At 35.4% G+C, this 20434-nt stretch overlaps 2 protein-coding genes across 12 annotated transcripts; one reads left to right on the top strand and one right to left on the bottom strand.

Annotated features, from left to right (window-relative positions):
* Nucleotides 1-326: 326 nt before the first annotated feature.
* On the top strand, nt 327-17052 carry LOC143367789 (uncharacterized). 10 transcript variants are annotated; one of them, XR_013085104.1, is made up of 19 exons: nt 328-700; nt 1299-1465; nt 1565-1728; nt 3881-4063; nt 4597-4927; nt 6182-6963; nt 7040-7714; nt 7789-7958; nt 8030-8204; nt 8594-8680; nt 8808-9056; nt 9124-9267; nt 9348-9506; nt 9589-9711; nt 9792-9872; nt 12416-12455; nt 13349-13575; nt 13712-13772; nt 15410-17052. XR_013085104.1 is itself a non-coding variant. In XM_076809949.1 (18 exons), the coding sequence occupies exons 2-17, from the start codon at nt 1318-1320 to the stop codon at nt 13739-13741; spliced, it is 3744 nt and encodes a 1247-aa protein (XP_076666064.1). In that variant the 5' UTR covers nt 327-700; nt 1303-1317; the 3' UTR covers nt 13742-13772; nt 15410-17052. The 10 variants fall into 10 exon arrangements, 7 of the variants coding, with proteins under 7 accessions (XP_076666064.1, XP_076666063.1, XP_076666065.1 ...); XM_076809949.1 differs by lacking the exons at nt 12416-12455; nt 13349-13575 and adding an exon at nt 11333-11575 and having other exon boundaries at nt 327-700; nt 1303-1465; XM_076809948.1 differs by lacking the exons at nt 12416-12455; nt 13349-13575 and adding an exon at nt 11333-11575 and having other exon boundaries at nt 327-700.
* Nucleotides 15976-19812, bottom strand: Ints11 (integrator complex subunit 11). Of its 2 annotated transcripts, none has more exons than XM_076809962.1 (5): nt 19790-19812; nt 18920-19183; nt 18423-18845; nt 17529-18353; nt 15976-17465 (listed from the first exon to the last, which is right to left on the bottom strand). In XM_076809962.1, exons 2-5 carry the CDS (start codon nt 19166-19168, stop codon nt 17175-17177), a joined length of 1788 nt encoding a protein of 595 aa, XP_076666077.1. In that variant the 5' UTR covers nt 19169-19183; nt 19790-19812; the 3' UTR covers nt 15976-17174. The 2 variants fall into 2 exon arrangements, with proteins under 2 accessions (XP_076666077.1, XP_076666076.1); XM_076809961.1 differs by lacking the exon at nt 19790-19812 and adding an exon at nt 19345-19518.
* Between the last annotated feature and the right edge of the window lie 622 nt (nt 19813-20434).

Genomic DNA, 20434 nt, shown 5'->3' with positions numbered 1-20434 from the left:
GTACCTCATTGGGGTGCGGTAAATTCTAATACCTAATCGATCTTATACAAGGTGTCGCGCATAAAGTTTTACAAACTGTTTCATTAGAAATGGAAAGTCAATAGGACTCGGCTTCTTTTGAATGTACGAAAACGTTACATAAATCCATTTTCACAGTAATTGTGAAAATATTGTGAAAGCAATTTGCCATACATTATGCGGGACACCTACTTAATATGTATATGATGTCTTCTGGATATCTTCCGATACGTTGGATCTAGCATCGCATAGGCGTAATAGAATCCAGCGTTTCATCAAGTTGGCCAGCGTGCCTTTAGTGCATAGAGCTGACATAGCATTCGACACAAACGTATCGACCCTTTCATGTGTGCCACGCAGCGTGTCAGTGGTCATGAATAATATTAGGTTATCAATTATTCACCGTGGCTAATTGTCATCGGCAATTAACGAAATTCGCGGACGAATTTTCGTCCTTATTTATAGGAGTGCTTTGCATACGTGGCAGAGCTTGCCGCCAATCAGAAAACGCCGGTTTCGATAGGCGTGGCCTTCGAACACGTATACTCGCCTCTACGTCCGGCCGCCATAATTCTCGAGAAGAAATCGTCGTGCGTGAATTCTGGTCGTGATTTTCCGTAGACAAACACAGCACGCCCGTCTCACGGTTCCCGGTGGAAGCGGTCTACTGGATATACATTCGGTGAGCAGCGTAAGGCCCGGCGAAGCCCGCCAGTACCATTCATTTCTCGTAAACGTTTAATACGATACAAATCATTTCGCCGGTTTTACCGAGCCGCGATACCGTGTCGAGGAATTCGGCTCATCTCCAGCTATTGTGTCAACGATCCGCTTGTCATCCATATGTTCTTTTCATCGTAGATTTTCTCTCCACTTTCACCAGATAGGTTTCCGCTGTTGTGCACCACTCTGTGGGACGTACATGTTCACCCCATCAAATTATGTCTCCATGTCTATGGAATTATTTAACGTTGCACGTTTCGACGGATTAAGGAATGGGGCATTCATTCGCTATACGTGCCGTCGATGAATTATAGTGTGTGCGCGGAGGGTGTCCTTTAAAGAATAGGAGAGTTGTATCCAGAAATCTATGCAGCTACCCCGAATATTGTAGCGTGAGCTGCATAAAGTAAGACGCGGCGTAGAATTTTATGTACACGATCCAGCGTTCGTCGAGCTCGTCTCGAGGATAATAATTGCATAACTCTGGGCGGCACGTATCTTATCTGAAATTGATACTGGTAGCAGTTAAGCATAATGGAATTACTTTGCTTTGACAGATAGACAGGGATAAGCGAAATGGATCTGCAGACAGGATTGGTTTACGTAGCAGTGGTAGTTATTTCTGCGGCTGTTATTGTTCTAGTCTCAATGTTCGGTATCAAAGAAAAGTCGTACGAAGAGGCAATAGCGGAGCAGAGAAAACTGCCCGATGATCTGTTATTGGGTATGTAAAGACGTCTGATAATTAGTTCTACGAGCGATTGTAGTTGCTATAAAGTTTTTGTGTTGGTGATAAAATTGTACTTATTAACACTGCTTGTAGGTAAGAAGGATAAGGGCAAAGAAAAGAAGCATAAAAATAAAGCAGGGAAGAAGGTGAAAGAAAAGAAGGAAGAAAAGGAGGAAAAAGATGACAAGGAGGAAAAGCCGGAGCATGTTCAGTTTGAGGAAAATCCTCAAATTTTGCCAATAGAACCATTATTACGGGTAAGCGAATTTATTAAATCTCATCTCTTTTTAACGCACTTTGTGCAATTCACTTCTTGCGAAGATTCGCCTTTGGCTCTTTTAAAGCACGTTATTTCCTCGGAAGATATATACGTAACGGTCGCCGGTGTTTAAAACTATCAATTGTAATTAATAATAAACGTGAAATTATGCTTCTGAAAAGTCTTGTGTTACATTATTTGATACGAATCGAAGTAAAACTGAAGTTGTCGTGCCACAAAAGAGACGATCGATGAAACTAAGAAACCCTAATCGAAAAAGTTGCGACTTTCATTGAATTCTCACGTAGAAATTTATAATCCATTACTCTTTTAGAAGATAGCGCATTCATTCTGTTTTGATCGAAACACATTACGCCTTGTAACAATGGATCGGAATTGATCCCATTTTTCACTTTTCACAGTGATCCTGTTCACTTCTCAAATATTTATTGCATGTCGAGTAATTAAAATGTTAGTAAGCATTACATAATTATGAAAATGGAAATACGCACATGTGCTTTGTTTTTTCGTATATTTTCATACGTTTCATGCATGAAATATGGTATGCTCGTGTATTGTATGTCACACTCGTGTGTCATTTAAGGTCTTTCTATTCATAAAGTATCAGATTTCTGCCTGGGTGTCCTGCAATTTATAAAGACTAATTGTAACGCATTAGCATAACTTTAATAACATATAACATTACCTTTGATATACAGTTAGCATACCATTATGTGTAAATTAATACAATTAATTTATGTGGTTTAAACAACGCTTATGAATATTAAGGATTCCTGTTCTGTGTTAGCAGTCATTGTATCTTTGTTTGATCTTTCTTTTCAATTATTACATTGTTTTCAATGATATAAATTAATGCAAATTACCCGCACACTCCTATATCAATGTAAGAACCTAATTAACAATGTTTTCCCTATTTAATTCCACAAAAGCTGTGTAAAATTTGTGTATATCAGGCTTTATTTACATTATATTTAAATGGACATCCTTTTTGTTTAAGATACCATCTTAATTTCTTACTTCACGATATTTTCGAACAAAATGAAATTTGTTTCATTGGTAAATGAAATACGTCTTATAGAAACTGAAATCCAACAAGTTCAAAGTTTTGATGGCCATGTGATCCTCAGTTGTTACGTGTATATTATAGTAGCAGTATAAGCATTTCTGAATATTTTTACATGACATGAATTTGTTACACAATAGTATATTCTTCTAAATTGCGATCTTTAAAATTTTTTAAATGCATTTTTCGAACCTGGAATCATGCCTTGGTAAGATAATATAGTTAGAAAGTAATTATATAGCAAAGTAATTTTAGTGGAACATTTACATTAAGAATAGTTTAACCTCTGTAAATATATGTTATATGTAAAATTATTTGAAGTCCAAGTTAAGAGATACTAGTTTAATACGAAATAATTTAAATAAGGCGATAGTGTGGGGTATTGATGTATGGACCATTGATAGACAGTTGTACAAACTCAAGATTAATTTCTATAAATAACTGTGCCACACATTATGATATTATCTTACTGCTACTGCTACTTTATCATACAGATTAAAACTAAGTAAGGCTACAAAAAGAATGTAACGTTTTATTTAATCAGAGTTCTCTGCTTTTAATCAGAATCTTCTGCTTTCACAAACATTTTCGATACGTATTTAATTTTACATATAACGTTTAACATGATTTTTAAATAAAAGCAAGTGTTTCAAGCATTATTTTTACTCAAATTAGATACCTAGTAATGAATACTGTAGAATTTTGTTTCCATACTAAAAGCTAGTGTATACGAAAAGTTAATGATACAATGGGTTTATCGATTTCAGGTATATATGTTTGGCAAGAAATAAAAATAAATTCAGGTTTAAGGTGAAAAGTAAATCAGTAGTAATTGTATACAAATAAAGTAGAAGATACTAGTTGTCATTGCTTCTCATGCAAAATAATAATTATGTTACTGTTGAGTACTGTATTCACGTATGTTGTAATGTCGAATAATCTTTTGTGTCCATTTTAATATAATGCAAAATAACGTGTCTATTAATGTAGATACAGAATATTTTTTTGTCCACTCTTACTCTGTTAACAATATGGGAAACATTTTATATATACATTGAAATCATAGGAGGGTAGCAAAGGGAATAAGAAGAAAAGCAAGTTTGAAAAGGTAAAGTCAATTCTTGTAAATAAAGATGAACCGTTGGTTATTGTGACCGAATTAAGTCCTTCGCAACCTCCCTCTACAGAGGCTAATCATTTTGACCTCATTCAACCAAAGGACGACCTCGAACTCATAAGGAGTCATAGTGTGAGTGAATTGCTTTTGGTAGAATTATTTACCTCGTATGCATTTCATTCACTTATATTTTGCATTGTCTGCCGCTTCTATAACACAAAAGCCATAGGTTGGTGTAGTGTTAATGCTTATTTAATATCATTCAAGCACATTTCAAATTTGTGTATGTGTTCTGATCTTGTAACTAATGGTAATGAACTTGAATCTATCACGATAAAGAGAAATTTGGTAACCAGAAATGTAAAAGTTGATTTTTCAATTGATCTCGTGAACTTGGAATTCTCTCTCTCTCTCTCTCTCTCTCTCTCTCTCTCTCCTTCTCTTTTTAATAATTTAGTTACTATAATTAATAGTTTAGTTACTCAGTTTTATTCTACATTTTTTACATTATTTTCTTTTCGTTTAAATGTTTGTGCCGTTTGTGTAATTCTGTTAACCAATAATTTGATACAAACTTAACTGTTCTGTATTTAGTCGTTGAAATTCTTTATACAGAATCTGAACCTTCTGAGTGTAAATATTTCAATGTTTTCCACCTAAAATAGAAGGAAAATTTACAACAAATCAGCCAGTCTGAGTCAGTTGCTAATAAGTCTCCAAAGGAAACTCCAACAAAGTCAAAGAAAAGCGCAAAGGACTCTGTGAAAAAAAGGGATGAGAATATTAGGGAAGAGAAGAAAGAAACAACCGCGAACGTTAACGCAGCACCAGCCGTTAATAAAGATTCTACTAAAGAAGCGAAAGAAGTTAAAGACCAAAAAGAAAGTTCAATTAAAGAGGTGAAGGAGATGGTAAAGGAGACAGCACCTCCTACTCAATCTTCCAACAAGGAATCTAAAAAGGCGAAGAAAAAGAATGATATCCTAGCTCAAATTGGTAAGTTAACACAGCAGTTGCTCTATTTTGTGGAATAAAATAATTTAGAATAGGTCAACGAATAAATTGTATGGTATTTAAGGGGGGAGGCCTACCTAGATCGAATCAACATGCTTATTTGGGAATTTTTTCTAGAAAAACCGATAAACTTTTATTATTAAACATTAGTCTATTCGAAAGAGTACATCTTACGGATATTTCGGTATTTTTTGTGGTAAAAAGTATTGAAAGGTTTTTGAGTTATAGGCGATGCCCGAGACGTTCCTTTTTTTTAGGCGCTTTACGGTGACAACCGTTGCTCGGTGCAGGATAATCCAAAATTGAAAATTCAAAATTTCTTAGACAATATATGAAATTATCTAGGCGCTATCGGACCAGATTTTGGAACAATAATTTTGAGACAGAATAGCGACTGTGCAAAGTTGAAGCATCGATATTTGGCAAAAAATCACTTGTTTTTCGACTGTAAAAAAAATATCTAGGCCATAAAAAAGGAAAAGCTCGTGATAGCGCTTAGATTTTTAACCCTAAAATAAGCCTGCAAAGCCTTGAGTAAATCGGTTCATTAATTTTTAAGTTGTGTGTCACCGTTTTTTGAAAACATGATTTTGAGGAAAACGCGTTTAAAGTTTTGGTTCTGAGCTTTGCTAGTTTTAGTCGGATTAACAAGACACTTTCCGGGAATATTTTCAAAATGTTGTACTTGAAGAAGATATAAAAATCGAAAAATCGATTTTTCGGAAATTTCTAGGTAGGCCTCCCCTCTTAAAAAGAAAGAGTAAATGTAACGATTAAAATGGTTGCATACTTGAAATATTTATAAAATTTCAATGCACGCAAATGAATTGGGAAAATTAGTTAAGTATGCTTAAGTTTTGCAAGAAATTTACCCAGAGCCCAGCAAAGCAGATTCTTCTGAAGTGCTTTGGAATGCGGCTGAGGTAGGGCCAGTTCCCCTTCCCTCTTTACAGGTTATTGCCCCCCACTGTTGTAACGTATGAAGGTCACTCTCTTATAAGGAATAACTTAATATATTTGCTTAACGCCTGACGCCTTTTTTTTTCAATACATAATTTTTTTATTCTTTGCTTTTATATTCTAACTAATATAAAACCGAAAAATCAAATAAATATATTAGAAGAATGTTTGAATGATATTAGTATTTCGTTAAAATTTTCGTATTAAATCATTTTTATTATCGCACATTGACATTTATAGAAGCTTTTTTATTCTACGCAATATGTTGGATTTTAGGTGGTGACAAAGATGCTGTTAATGTGTCTCTCTTGATGCCTCTGGTTCAGAAAGCTGAACTTAGCCGTTCCGAGATACAGATTCTTATCGATCAGCTTCTAAATAAACAATTGGATAATCCATCTGAACATTCAGAATGGACAGAGGGTCGCGCAGACCCGGTTATTAAATTGAAGAAACAACTGGCGGAAAAGGAGAAAGCTCTGAATGACGAGCACGAAGCCAATATTGCGTTTCAGACTAAACTGAAAGAACTGCGAGCTGAACTTAATTCTGAACGATCCAGATTAACGGCTAACGTGAGACAGTTAGAGGAAGCGTTGAACGCCAAGGTCACAGAAACTCAAACTTTACATACACGTATGCAGCACATTTTGGAAAGTCATGCCGCTGAGAAGCAAGGATTTACCAGGCAGATTGAACAGTTGCAAACCAAAGTGAACGAAAACGCTGCGATTATACACAAGATGCAGGAAGATCAGGGACAAACTCAGGGCCACTTGCAACAAGAATTGTTAGTACAGCGCAAGCAGATGGAAGTGCAGTTTGCGCAGATGCGTGAGAATGAGAATGCGTTAAAGGCACAGCTGGCGCAAAAGCACGTAGAAGTACAGGAGCTGCAGAGTGAATTACAGGCAACGTGCGAGAGTAGCACTGCCGAAATAGATATGTTAAGGCAGCAATTGGGACTTATGCAGGGCCAGTTGATGCACTCGGAAGGACAGTTACAACACTTCAAAGAAGCTGGCGATAGATTGCAAGATGTCGCTAGGCAGCTTGAGGTGAGGCAACGTATTGCAAGATGTACTTGCGTTAACGAACAATTTCTTAATATGTATTTTATATTCATTCGTGTAGGAATCTCACCGTGCTCATGCTGAATTGGATGACAGACTGAAGAATTCTTACCGTCATGAACAAGAACTGCAAAAGCAAGTAAACTCATTGCAAGCCGAACTGAATGCTGTAAAAACAGAGGCTAACGATGCTTCTGTCCTAAAAGTTGAATTGGCCAAGACTCAGACTGAACTAATGAATTTGAAATCTGAATTGTCAGCCTCAATGAATGAAGCGAAGTCTGAAGCAGCTGAAATAACAACGCTTACGATGAGACTGGTTAACAAAGAAGAGCAGCTTAGAAACTCTCAAGACGAGCTCAACAATGTACGAATGGAGTTCAAGCAGTCGATGGAAAATGTAACGCATCTGAAGGCACAATTAGATGCTGCGCAAAAGAAATTGGAGACGATTGCGGTAGAATTTGAGAAGGCAAGAGAGAATTTGAAGAAAACACAATCCGAAATGAGCGGTTATCAAGGCGATGTACAGGAATTGAACGAAGACCTGAAACAGACTCAAACCGAATTGGAAAATACTCGTGTAAAACTCACATCTGCAAACGACGCTGCGAATGAAATGAATATGTTGAAAAGTGAAATAATAAATAGGTTACAAACCAATGAAACGAAATTAAGCGAGACACAGCTGCAGATTACGCAGTTACAGGAAGAAAATGATAATCTCTCCTCGCAGGTATTATTTATATAACACACGAACAGATATAAGTTACGCTTTACTTCGTAGGTACATATCTGTTTTCCTTCTAGGTCACCAATGTGACAGAACTGCAGAGACAGCTGAAACAATTGCAAGAAGAGAACGAATCGTTAGCTTCCCAATTGGCGGCAACTATTGAACGACCAGCCGCAGAAGGACGAGAAAACGGAATCGACGATAATGTTCAAAAGAATGTGCAACTTGTAGAATATACCAATATGTACGTATACGTATAATTATGTAGGCTCGCACTTGGATATGCAAATTTTTCTGAGCGCATTATTTTTCAAGGCTGGCCCAAAAGGAGAGTCAACTAAATGCCTTGAAAACAGAATTAACGCATAAAGAAGCAGAAGTTAATCAATTAAATGCTCAAGTTGACGCATTACGAAGTGATGTAAACCATGAACGTAGTCTTGCCGTTCGTTTCAACGATGATCTAGAGGCACAAAGATCCAAAAATAATGTAAGTCACAACACGTCTATGGACAAGCTCATACATAAACATTGTTCTAATGCGTGTGTTAGTGCTACTAACCTGTAAGTCATAGCTTGATAGAAGAACGGTTCTATGCATTGGTACATTTTTATAATCATTGCTTCCATCACTTTACCATTTCCTGTATTTTTTCAACTTCGAAGGATACCTCTCTAAATATTTCTAATTTAGTTATACCGAATTTCCGAGGTCGATTTTTTAAGTATCACAAATGGTGGGATAGCTTATGTAAATAGAATACGCTGTAAAATACCCAGCTTATGGTGTAAAAGGCGAATCTAGCTTATAACGAGGGATTATTCCAAATAATGGTATCGGGTTATAATATATTCATTATTTCTTTATGGTTGGAACAGGAGTTGCGTATTAAAAACTGGAAAGTGATGGAAGCTCTTTCCGCTGCCGAGTTACGTGCTAAATCTAATAATGGGAAAAACTTTGATGTAAGTCCCCGTTTCATCTATTTTGGTCTGCCCTTTCGAAATTTCTTCCTCTTTGTCGCTATTTTCGGTTTCTGGATGGAATCGATTAGATCTGAATGACTGACGATCATCTTTCATTTATAATTAGGATGTTACACGGAAAGTGAAAGTAGAAGAAGAAGAATTAACAAAGGCTTTACTACAAAGGATATTCCCTGAGATCGAAGTATCTGAAAAGTCGCACGACCAATGGCTCAGAGCCTTCGAAGAGAAAGTAAGCTCAACATTGACTGAATTGAAGGAGAGAAGTGCAGCCAGCGCACAATCAGACTTCGAACAACAGAATAAAAACTTACAAGACATGGTTTCGCATTACAAACAAATCATTGACGACACAGTGAGTAATTCGCACGCTTGTGCTACTGTTCAATTCGATGTGTGCTACGTTCATTGGAAATTTACAGGAGGGCATGCTGAAGAAACTTCAGAGCCACGTAGAATCAGAAGAAACCAGATGGGAGTCGCAGCTTCGGCAGAAGGAAAGCGAAGTCGCGAGCCTTAGGATCGAGTTGAACGAACTCACGAAGAAGCTGAATATAAATGAAAAGGTAGATTTCAAACGCCTATACAAAAATTTCAAGTTAACATGTTTGAAATTACATGAAAATTCTTTGTTACGTCTGTATAGTTACAAGTGAAGATAACAGAGTTGGAAACCAGGTTACAAGATACTGAAGCACTTAAGGAGCATGCTAATGCTGAATTACTGGCAATCAGATCTACACCAAAATCAGTTCCAAGCGTTATAAATAATCACGATCTGGCATCGTTGGAGAAATTCCAACAGGTAAACGATTTTTAAAACGAATATCATACGTATACTATATATACAGAAGTGTGCAAGATGAATAAACCGTAATTTGTTGTAGGAAAAGATGCTGTTGTCGGAAGAACTTCAATTAGAGTGCGATAAGAGGGCAGCGTTAGATGCAGAAGTGATTAAGTTGCGTTCTGTGATTGCACACCTTCAAGAGAAGGTGTCAGAACTGAAGGTACAAATAAGAGTATACTATTCGGAATATAATAATGTTTACATAGAATAGCCTTTATTAAATTGTTCCGTTTATTTTAGAATGTAGTTTGCGGAGGTTGCAGCAGTTCGGAACAGTCAATCCTAAACGGACCGCCAACTTCTGAGAGTTCTAATTCCGAGGTTAGTATACATTGATTTTAAACGTTTCATAAGTGTCGTAATTAATTTCTGTCCAGTGCCTTTTGTATAAAAAATCGTAAAGCTTATATTATAGCTGTAATGGCAAAAGTTACGGCTATAATGCGAAAATATGAAAAGCCACGCAATGCTGCAAAACTCTGGCATATAATGCATTAATTATAATCAATTTGTGCAGATAATTACTAACAAAAGGTCTTTGTGTTTTACTATTATTTCACTAAATGTAATAATTGTATGGCAACAGCTGCATATTATGGATAGTATTTTGTAAAAGTCAGTTAATTATGTATATATGAAAATTTATGAGTTTGCGATTTAAACGGGACGTGGGATTTATTGAATGCAATATTCGTGCAATTTGCCTCTCAATTAATTGCCTTTTACAAAGTATTATCTATAAAGGATTCATTACGTTTATTAGACGCGTATTAATGTAGGTGAGAGCAAGTTAATAAATTAATGGGGAATGCATAATAACGTTATTGGATATACTTGAATTTTATTAAATTTTATTTTATTAACACCGGCAGCAAAAGAGTCCAAAGAGTCTTACTTTAGAATTCTGTGGGTATTTGTTCGTGATATTTGTGAGATCTTATTGTAAGTAAAAGTTCAGATGTGGTATTATTGTTTACATACTATGATTTCATTTTTATCACTAAACTTTCGGTTATTATCCGATAGTTGAATTGAACGAATACTATCCCGAGCTGTTCAATAATGCCACATTCCATTTCTAAAGAACAATTTTGCGCATTCAATGAAATCACAAGGAGTGCTAAGTATATTTTTAATAATGTATTGCATAACTGTTGAACACAGGGATTAGTTTGCTGATGTTATTTATTAGCAACGAACGTTGCGTTTTATAGATACTTTATACATAGCTCCATACTTGGAAAAGTCACAATTCAAAAGAAAGATTTTTAAAATAATCGAAAAAATAGCATTCTAGAAAGTAATACTTTCATCCCGACAACGCCATACGATAATAGGGTATCGCTTTGTTCGTCGACAAGTTAATACTGATTATCAAGAAGCATTAGTATGCATTCACAAATACTGCCTACATTTCGATGTATTCGCGGATTTTATGCGCAAAATGATGATACCGACATTGTCCCAGCGAAAGATAACAGTTTTTGAGTTCCACTACTTTTCTAAGTATGAAGAAGTTCTATCAAACTGGAATTACTTTGAAATACTCTAAGAAAAATATGTGAATTGTTTTAATAATGTATAAGGAGATAAAGTTTTTTATCAAAAGAATATGTATCAGCAATTTAATTGTTGTGTATCATTTGATTCTTAAACCACTTCTGAAACGACAATTTTGCAAACTTTTCCCTCCGACGTTTCTGACAAAGGTTTGTCAAATTGTCGTCGCGCGATGCATGTAATGTGTTGGAGAGTTAAATAATGATGTATCTGAAATGCAGCCCCCGCTAGCAGCACAGACTCTGATAGCTGCATTAGAAAGTACTCTCCTCAAGAATACAGAGTTCACAAATTGTTCCATAACCAAGCCCATCAATTTGGTTCAGTCTCAACAAGAAATTGACCACAGCCCCCCTACTTCGAAATACTCCTCCAAATCCTGTCATATGACAGATCACAACACACAGGCTAGCTGGAATCCATTGATAGGCCAGCCGCATAAAAAGCACAAGAAAAAAAGGAAGGTAAACTTCAAAGTTACGAAAGAAGGAACAAATATTACTGGCTCTATTACCTACGTATAGCTGCACTTCCGTTAGTTATTGAAATGTGAGATATGTTTTTATTTCGGCTCAGTATTACAAAGAATGTTGACTTTAATCAGCCAAGTATAGAAATTTCATAGTCTATTACTGCTACAATTATTGTGGGGAATTATGGTAATTATAACATTAGGAGTTTCACTTGTATCGTTATACGTAAAAATAATAATTCCTTGTGGTACATCTGAGCCCCGTGTTATGATTTTGTTGCCATATTACTGAATATTATTTGAGTAGTTACTTTCAATACTTTGAAACAGTATTTTGTGGTAGATCTGTTCGGACATTTCAATCTCATTATGTTGTTTATTGTGGCTGTATTCGTAAGGACGTTAAGAGCAAACATATTTACAAGTGGCATGTAGCTATATACAAAGTGCTGATCAATTTATGCATATACAAATACGTTTGTATATATATCTCTCTTTTGGCAAACAAATGTTCGAGTAATGTATATATTGCAGAAAGCATCCAATTCCGAGAAATCGAATTCACGTGTCTCGTAAGAAATCATTCGACACAGATACCACCCCACATTACAAAATTTGATGCGGACTGTAACAACATACTTTACCCCTTTGTCCCAGTGTTTGTTTCGCAGAAGAAAGAAACATGTTTAATATTGTTTCGGAATATCAATCGTTATTGACTCAACGGCAGGTCATCATGATTCCTCGATTAATATGAAAGCTTGCTTCGACGTAGAAAGTCCCATGCTATTACGATGAATAACAAATTTTGTTGTTTTGATTGTTCTGACAGTCCACTAAGAAACCCACGGCAAAACGGCGCAGATTCGCAGGTATGCAAATCAAAACATGAAAAGGGTTGATGGTAGACTGCTATTAGGCAGTTTATGTCAGGTCTTACTGTAATAGTTTATTTTAAGACAATTCATTTATGTCGCACACATTATTTCCTACCATAGTATCAAGATGTTACGTCCTTATTTTAACGAGCACTATTTTATCATTTGCTTACGATTAGTAGCGTTTCTACAACCAATGAAATATATAAGAGAATGTGCTTTGATTATTGGACACTTTCAAAAGACACAGTAGTGATGATGTCATTCTTCTTTATAATATTGGTTATTAGACTAACGTATAGTATCCAAACTGTACAAAAGTTGAACATTAAATAACAATATAACTTGGGATAAAGAGTATTGTTTTGCACCGTATCATTGCACTTTATACGATATATATGAAGGTTCTTTAAAACACAGTCCAGGAGTGAGAATTCGATGGAACCTGCACTTTTAATTCAGTATTTATGAAGTACCTCGTTTGGGCACGTTAATATCCAATTGTGCGTAGTACGAACGATATTTCAGTTGTACTTAATCTTTATGGAACACTCGTACATATTTTATTCGACATTTTCCCCAATTTCTTAGAGATATGTTTACCAATAATTTTCCACCATTAGCTGTTATAAGTTCCAAGCTAAGTATTATTACAATGTGTGTGTCCCCCGAGATATGTTGCACAGTGTTTAGACTTTAGCTTTATATTTTCATTCATAATCATAATGCATTTTGAATGTCGTGCATCTTGACTGTCCCAGCACATATGCATAGGGAGATCTATTTTACACACTTTTATTCCGAATCACACCAGTTCTTACATCTTATAATTTTTTCATCTGCATCAGTATGAAATAGAATAATCTGTGTTCATTGCGTAATTCTAGAGTACATCTGCGGCATACGGACAGTAAAGAAGCTAATTAATTCGCCTAATGTCGATTACTCACTTATAGAATGCGCAGTATTCCTTGTATAGATATAGAAACATTTATACAAAGATCAACAAACTGTCTAACATTGCCAGTGCAGAGAGGAGCGATGCCGAGACGATGGGTATCAAAGAACATGCATAGCTACATGCGGATCAATTTTTATAAACACAAACACTGGGGTAAAGGGCACACCATGGACAAACTTTTACGTTTGTTCTATTTAATCGATTGCATAATTTCTCATCGACATTATTCTTTCTACTTTTCTCATGCATTTGCATCGCTTTTATGTATTTTAATTAAGTTTCTTTACAGATAGTACATGCATTGTTGGACATAACATAGCATATTCTTTTTAGCGGCTACAATATGTTTAGTAAGCAACATGCTCATTAGGGTGGCTCTTATTTTCGACTTTTGAATTTTTTTCGGGGCACCCTCCAGGATAGTTGCAAATAATAACAAAAAACAACTGTGTAAAGTTTCAGCCCGATCGGATAACGGGAAAAGGTGTCCCCTGGGCCCTTAAACATTTAAATAACTATTCAACAGCTCGCGAAGTTGATTTTAGATAATATACTCCAAGTTATTGATTAAAAAAATATGTCAAACAAAAGTTGTAGATCCGGACAAGCAGCATCTTTTATGTTCTATTGCTTTTTTTCGTGCGACAAACGGTTTTCGAAAAAAGGCCGAAAAACTAAAGAAAAATCACTTTTTTTTCCCTCAAATTTTGAAAGTTGAAATGTATCTCGAACATTTCTTATTTATGAAGACTAAAAGAAATCTGTATTTTTTATTTTCAACCCTGAAGGTTGATGCTGTTACGTCTCTGTCACCGATAAGTATATTTCACTTCTAATGTCTGTATCTTCGATATTTTTGCGAATTTCGGTCCCAAATTTTCGAGAAGCATTCGTGACATTTCAAACATTGAAAATAAGGACAAAAATTTTTTTTTAAATGTTTAAAAAATAGTACTCGAAAATAAAAATTCCATTTTTTGTTCGCCTTCATAAAGAGTTTTTTCTGTTTTCGGATTTTTTCGAAAACCGTTTGTCGCACGAGAAAAAGTAATAGAACATAAAAGATGCTCCTTGTCTGGAGCTACAACTTTTGTTTGTCATGTTTTTTTATGGAATCAATAACTTGGAGGATATTGAATAAAATCGACTTTGTGAACTGTTAAATAATGATTTAAATGATTAAGGGATCAGGGGCACCTTTTCTCGTTATCCGATCGAGCTCAAACTTTCCACAGATTTTTTTTAACTATTTGGAACTATTCTGGAGGGTGCCCCGAAGAAAATCTTGAAAAAAAATTTTACTAAGAGTAAATAAGAGCCATCCTAATGCTCATATAACAAATTGTATTTAGCGTTGTCCTGCTATAGTATTAAGCTTATGCTGTTTGAACAGTCGTAGGTATACTAGTTTAATTTCTGGTCACCACTACAGTATTGAAATCTAAATGTAACAGTTTAATTGCAACTAGATTTGTGTTACATGTACAAATCTCTATTCCCCGTAAAAATTCAAGCAGCATGAGTATCATTTATTATGTGCTTTACAGTTCGTTCATTTGTATATCCTTTGCTTGCGCTAATATATATATATATATACTTATGTATTTTTGTGATCCTCACACGTGCAATTAATATTTTGTTAGCTAATGTAAACTTTTAAATATAGCTTTTTATGTACGGTGATGGATTCCGTTCAAAATAATTTCTAGCATATTTCTTAACTTCTGTATCCAACAGATATGTACATCCTAACTTAATTTCTCTCACAAAGCAGAACATTTATTCAGATTTCAGTGAATATGATTAATTTTCTTGAAATTCATAACTAATTACCTAGAAAAATCAATTCCATACGTTGTATCTGATGGAACAGATGTGAAAGAGAACGAATTATTAATAAAAAAGAACGATTATTTTTTACATATATGTATTCAGTTGCAGTTTAAACGACAAATACAGTAGTAAATTTAATTAATATATTTTTCAGGGTGGTTCAGGAAAAAAATAACTTCAAAGAACAAGCTGCGCTAATGCAGCACGAAACCAGATGGTTGAGAAAGGAATTCAAGTGAAATTGTATATGCTACAATGCTACATAGACGTGAATAGTAAACTTTGCTACCATGAGGACTAATATAAATGATGAGAATATTATGAATAACGTTTCTTATAAAAAAAAAAGAATATCATATTTTATTATGCGGGAGAAAAATATAAAATAATGAAACTTGTAGTTACGAAGTAAAAGATATTGAAACTGGTGTTTACCACGGTTACGCAATCAAATAGTAGGTACAGATTAAACATAATGTAAGGGATTATCAAAAATCGAGCATTGTGAAGTTGGGGTCTAAGAATTTTCAATTGTTCGAATACTTTTGTTATGTAAGGCACGCTCAGAAGATCATGTCTATTTTTAGAGCCTTCGTAGCAGTTCATTTAATGTTCATTAACGCATAAAATCATCCATAGAATAGAGTAATATGTACCTTACTCTTAACGAAACGCACGATACTCAGATTACGAACGATAAGACAAGACACTTTTGTGTAATTATTATTTTTTCTTTTTTAATGAATCGCAGACACCAGGCTATTAAACGATTTTCATATTGTTAAAGCATTTGTAAACAAAGCTGAAATCGTTAATGAATTAATGTGCAATAAATAAGTACGACCGTATGGTCGCATGTATAAAAATGAATATGTAGTGTGTTCGCAGAAAATCAATCGATCGTGAGGGATTTAGAAAGACATTGATCACACATAACTACAGCAAAACTGTAATACAGTGAATAAGGCTTATTCATAAATTTATGATTTAAATAACTCATAGGTAATGAAATCTAAGCAATAGAGATAGAGTAAATTTATATATTTAGTTGGGGCATTTAAAAAGCGTTTATTAAAGTTTTTATGTTAGTTTATTTTTAAATCATGATTTTTATTATAAAGCTGCATTGCCTAATATCAACCAGATAACTAAGAATACTCTATTTATAATATATTAAACACTTGTTTCGCAAAATACAATTGTTTCGTTTATTTTACAAGAACGCGTACGTTTAGTTATACGCTGTACTTATTTATATTTTACATTTAGGAGCACAGCAATGGTTAATAAAGATATTGTTTTATCTGACGTTGAATAATATATGAGATTAAATGGTAATTTGTAAGTGCAGCTGCTAATGTAATCCATTCAGTTACATTTTCAGAATCAAACAAGATAATCAATAATATCTACAGGACGATGGGAGTACCACTTACACAGTAATTAATGGACCCTAATATTGGTATTTTTATGTAACACTTGTAATATAAATGAAAAAGGTATGCAAATAAAAATCATAAAAATTACAACATCCATGTACAATCAAATTATACAATTATAAATAACATTTACTATAGCTTAATGAGATTATAATCTTTCGTAACTCTCGCCCACGAGAGTCGAATGTAACTACTAGCGCGACGTAATAATTAATCCACTTAAAATAAATCATTCAACATTTAATTCTTTACAACGAAGAGGTAGATATATTTACTTCTTACAGAACTATACATAGAGTAACTATGTTTCTTTTTGTTTTTACTGATCGACTACTCTAAATGCAATGGTTGTTATTATTATAAAATAGATGAGATTTCTTTCTAAGAAAATAATGTATATTTACTGCAGCAGTATCACAGGTTACAAGAATCTCGTAGGATCTATCAATTTGGATGTGGTCTTAAATATCATACCGGTATTTAATTCAATAACGTTTGTAAAAATCCTAGAATGTAACTACCCAAATCTTCGTCTTGATTCGTCCATGAGACATACACACTCTTTTGGTCATCTTCGTCACCTTCCACTTTCACTAAAACAGATTCAACCGATATCGATCCATCGGTTAATTGAACTGTCCAGCCTGATAATCGTTCTTTCAGCGGTTGTAACAATTTTAGAGTCGTTGAATGTGCAGGCCCAGGATCTCTGACTTGGACTGTAGACGTAAATCGCACTACATGCTTCATTATACCTGCCGCTTTCGTCACCTTAAAACGAAGGTTAAAGTTTTCAATTATTTGCGCATTTCTTGAATAAGGTAGAATAATTACCTCGTCTGCGTCTACAAGGCATACTCCATCTTCGCGTAGCATTAAGACACTGTGAAGTAACCTTCGCCTTTTAGGATCCGGTGGCAAAGCCGAATATCTTTTCGCCTCGGCTTTTAATAAAGCCAGGGATGCATCGACTGGTACTTTAGATATAGTCGTAATAACGCAAGTCTCACCATTCGCAGGATTATAACAATTGGTTCCAAATTCCTGTTTGATCTTCTCTTTCAAGAATTCCATCTTAGCGAATTCTCCGTGTACCAGCATAACGTTTTTGGGCTCGCAATATTGTATCAATTGCATGATACCTTTCGCGTCTGCATGCGCAGAGAAGGACATGTATTCTACAGCCATTTTAATTTCAACTATTTGCCGATTTTCAAATTCGATCCTCCTAGAACCGTTCAAAACTTTGTGACCAACGGTCCCTTGAACGCAGAATCCAGGCATGATGACCATGTTCGCTTCGTTCGGAGCCCATTTCTTAAAAATTTGTAAGGACAGCCCGGCGTGTAACATTCCTGGAGTAGCAAACACTACCATCGCCCCAGGATTGTCGATGTACGCTTTATCAAAAGGTTTTATATGCTTGAAATCAAACATATTTCGCTGGACAAAAGTTTTCTTGATCTTTTGATTAGTCCAAGTGATGAACATTTTATAATAATTATTAGCTTTTTCCGTTAATCCTAGAGCGAAATACACGGGAACTTTTAAATTCATTCGTTCCCAATATGTTTCTAATAATATACAAAGCTCTTGTGCACGTCCAAGAGCAAACACGGGAATTAATACTTTTCCGCCTCTATCTATGCATTCGTGAACCTGAAAGAAAAGTTTTACAAGTCTCAAATGAAATTTGGTCTACGTGTATCGGTAATCATGAAAGTATACCTTTTTCAAAAAGTCTCTCTCCCTACATCTCTTAGAATCTCTGATAGTGGTCGCGTACGTTGATTCCGATATTAATAAGTCTGGCCTGCATTTGTCTATCCACGCAGCGCCTAAATGTCTGTCGGGTGTCATGTTGTAATCGCCGGTGTACACGATCGATTGCGAGCCAACGCGAACCCAAAACATTGCAGCGCCAAGAACATGCCCCGCATAATACGCCTTTATCTCTAGTTCTGAGTCGACCATTACAGACTGATGCAATGTAACGGCGATGACTTTCTTCATGCAATCTTTTATCATTTGCGACGTGAAGAAATTGCTTTCACCTTTACGTTCGACGGCAACTTTTCTCATATCCTCGAGCAATATAGGCGCTATAGCTTTCGTCGGATGTGTCATGTAAATTGGACCAGTGTATCCTACCTACAAAACAATGCCATGTATCGTAAAGGCTATGATATTAGCGTGGTAAGTACGAGTCATCCATGTTACGTTACCATTTCTGTAAAATATGGTAGAGCACCGCAGTGATCTAAATGGAAGTGTGAAATAATCACGCAATCTATGTAATTAGTCGCAGGACCTTCTGGTACAATGTACGAGAAATCTGGGAATCGTCTTTCATCGTTGAATCCCATGTGCATGCCGCAGTCCAACATGATATTCTTTCCACCCATCGTTACGAGAATGCAACTCCTTCCTACATCCTGACCGGCCCCCAAAGGGGTCACTTTAATGTCTGGCATGTTTCTAAGTAATACCTGCGTCGATTAAAATAATGTACACAATCGTTCTGTTCGATTAGAAAATATGACGGCGGTGAGTGTCGTCTGTTGGACCAATCAAAGTAAATTCCATATGAATAACTATAAGTTGATTCTAGTATGCAGTATTGTGACTGGATAAGGTGGATAACTCGCACGCGATTGAGAGCAGTCAGTGCACGAAAACTTATTGGCGATCTTTCATTTCATATTTATTTCTCTGCTGTGGAGGATAGACAGGATAGAACTGCCAGTTCTCGTTGCACACCTATTTATTAGCATTCGTCAATAAACATAACCTTTCGACCTTGTTATACTAAAATAAAGGTGCATCCAAAATCGCGCTCGAAGATATCAGAGCTTTACACTTCAGCGACACTTCAGTGTGAAATCTCCCGTCCACGTGTAGCGCCCACAGCCCACTGTACTTTTATGTAAAAATACTGTGGTATCAGCGAAAGCTAAATCCATACAAACACTATATATATATATACTTTTATGTAATTCTATCTTCATACGGAGAGACAAAATTTATAGTGATTAGGAAATGACTTTTTGGTCGATTGACAGAACCTGTATAAAACAGTATAAGTAATTTATTACACGTATCGAGAGCGAAAGGAGCGACGTGAAATTTTATTACATTTGATTAAGAAATAGCACGCAATAGGCACCGTGCTATGAATAAATTTCCAAACATGCTGCAGATAATAATTGATAATACCACAGATGAGTTACAGTAACGAAAATATTCGGACACTTTTTAAAATCGCATAACTTTTTTAGAATTGGTCCAAACGACATGAGTTTTTTTTCAGTAGCTAGAAAGATTAGTTTGCCAAGTGACGTGTTTCGTCGTTTCGAAGAAATGCAATTGGTCGGAATAGCAAAAAAAATAGTAAAGGTCGTGTTTTAAAATTTTTTTTATGAGCCTGTAATGAAAATTCAAGAAACCGGTTTGTAGATTGAAGTAATTTATATACATGCCTAAAATTTCATCAAAATCGGTTAACGTTGCTCTGAGCTATAAACGCTTAAAGATTGCAGAATAAGATCGAACCACAGACCAGGTATAGGATAGACCTACCACGCAACGTAATTTTGTGTCACACGTTCGGGGGGCTCGCGAGCCCCCTTACCATTTTCGTGTCACGTGCAACGTTACCGGTGAAGTCTTGAAATAGTGATTAGAGGGAATGATCGGTATAACCGCAGCCATTTTGGAGCAAAACCGAAAATAACATAACC

Source organism: Andrena cerasifolii, chromosome 4, assembly GCF_050908995.1.
Source record: "Andrena cerasifolii isolate SP2316 chromosome 4, iyAndCera1_principal, whole genome shotgun sequence".
NCBI classification, from domain to species: Eukaryota; Metazoa; Arthropoda; class Insecta; order Hymenoptera; family Andrenidae; genus Andrena; species Andrena cerasifolii.
Note: the sequence above shows the minus strand (reverse complement) of the source record. Positions and strands in the feature narration are given on the sequence as shown.

Bases quoted from the DNA above. Each gene is read 5' to 3' on its own strand.
- LOC143367789 (XM_076809949.1), top strand. From the start codon at position 1,318: ATGGATCTGCAGACAGGATTGGTTTACGTAGCAGTGGTAGTTATTTCT. The intron at 6,964-7,039 runs GTGAGGCAACGT...TCATTCGTGTAG, and splicing joins ATGTCGCTAGGCAGCTTGAG to GAATCTCACCGTGCTCATGC. The intron at 7,959-8,029 runs GTACGTATACGT...TTATTTTTCAAG, and splicing joins CTTGTAGAATATACCAATAT to GCTGGCCCAAAAGGAGAGTC.
- Ints11 (XM_076809962.1), bottom strand. From the start codon at position 19,168: ATGCCAGACATTAAAGTGACCCCTTTGGGGGCCGGTCAGGATGTAGGA. The intron at 18,846-18,919 runs GTAACGTAACAT...ATTGTTTTGTAG, and splicing joins TACCATATTTTACAGAAATG to GTAGGATACACTGGTCCAAT. The intron at 17,466-17,528 runs GTAATTATTCTA...CTTCGTTTTAAG, and splicing joins GCCTTGTAGACGCAGACGAG to GTGACGAAAGCGGCAGGTAT.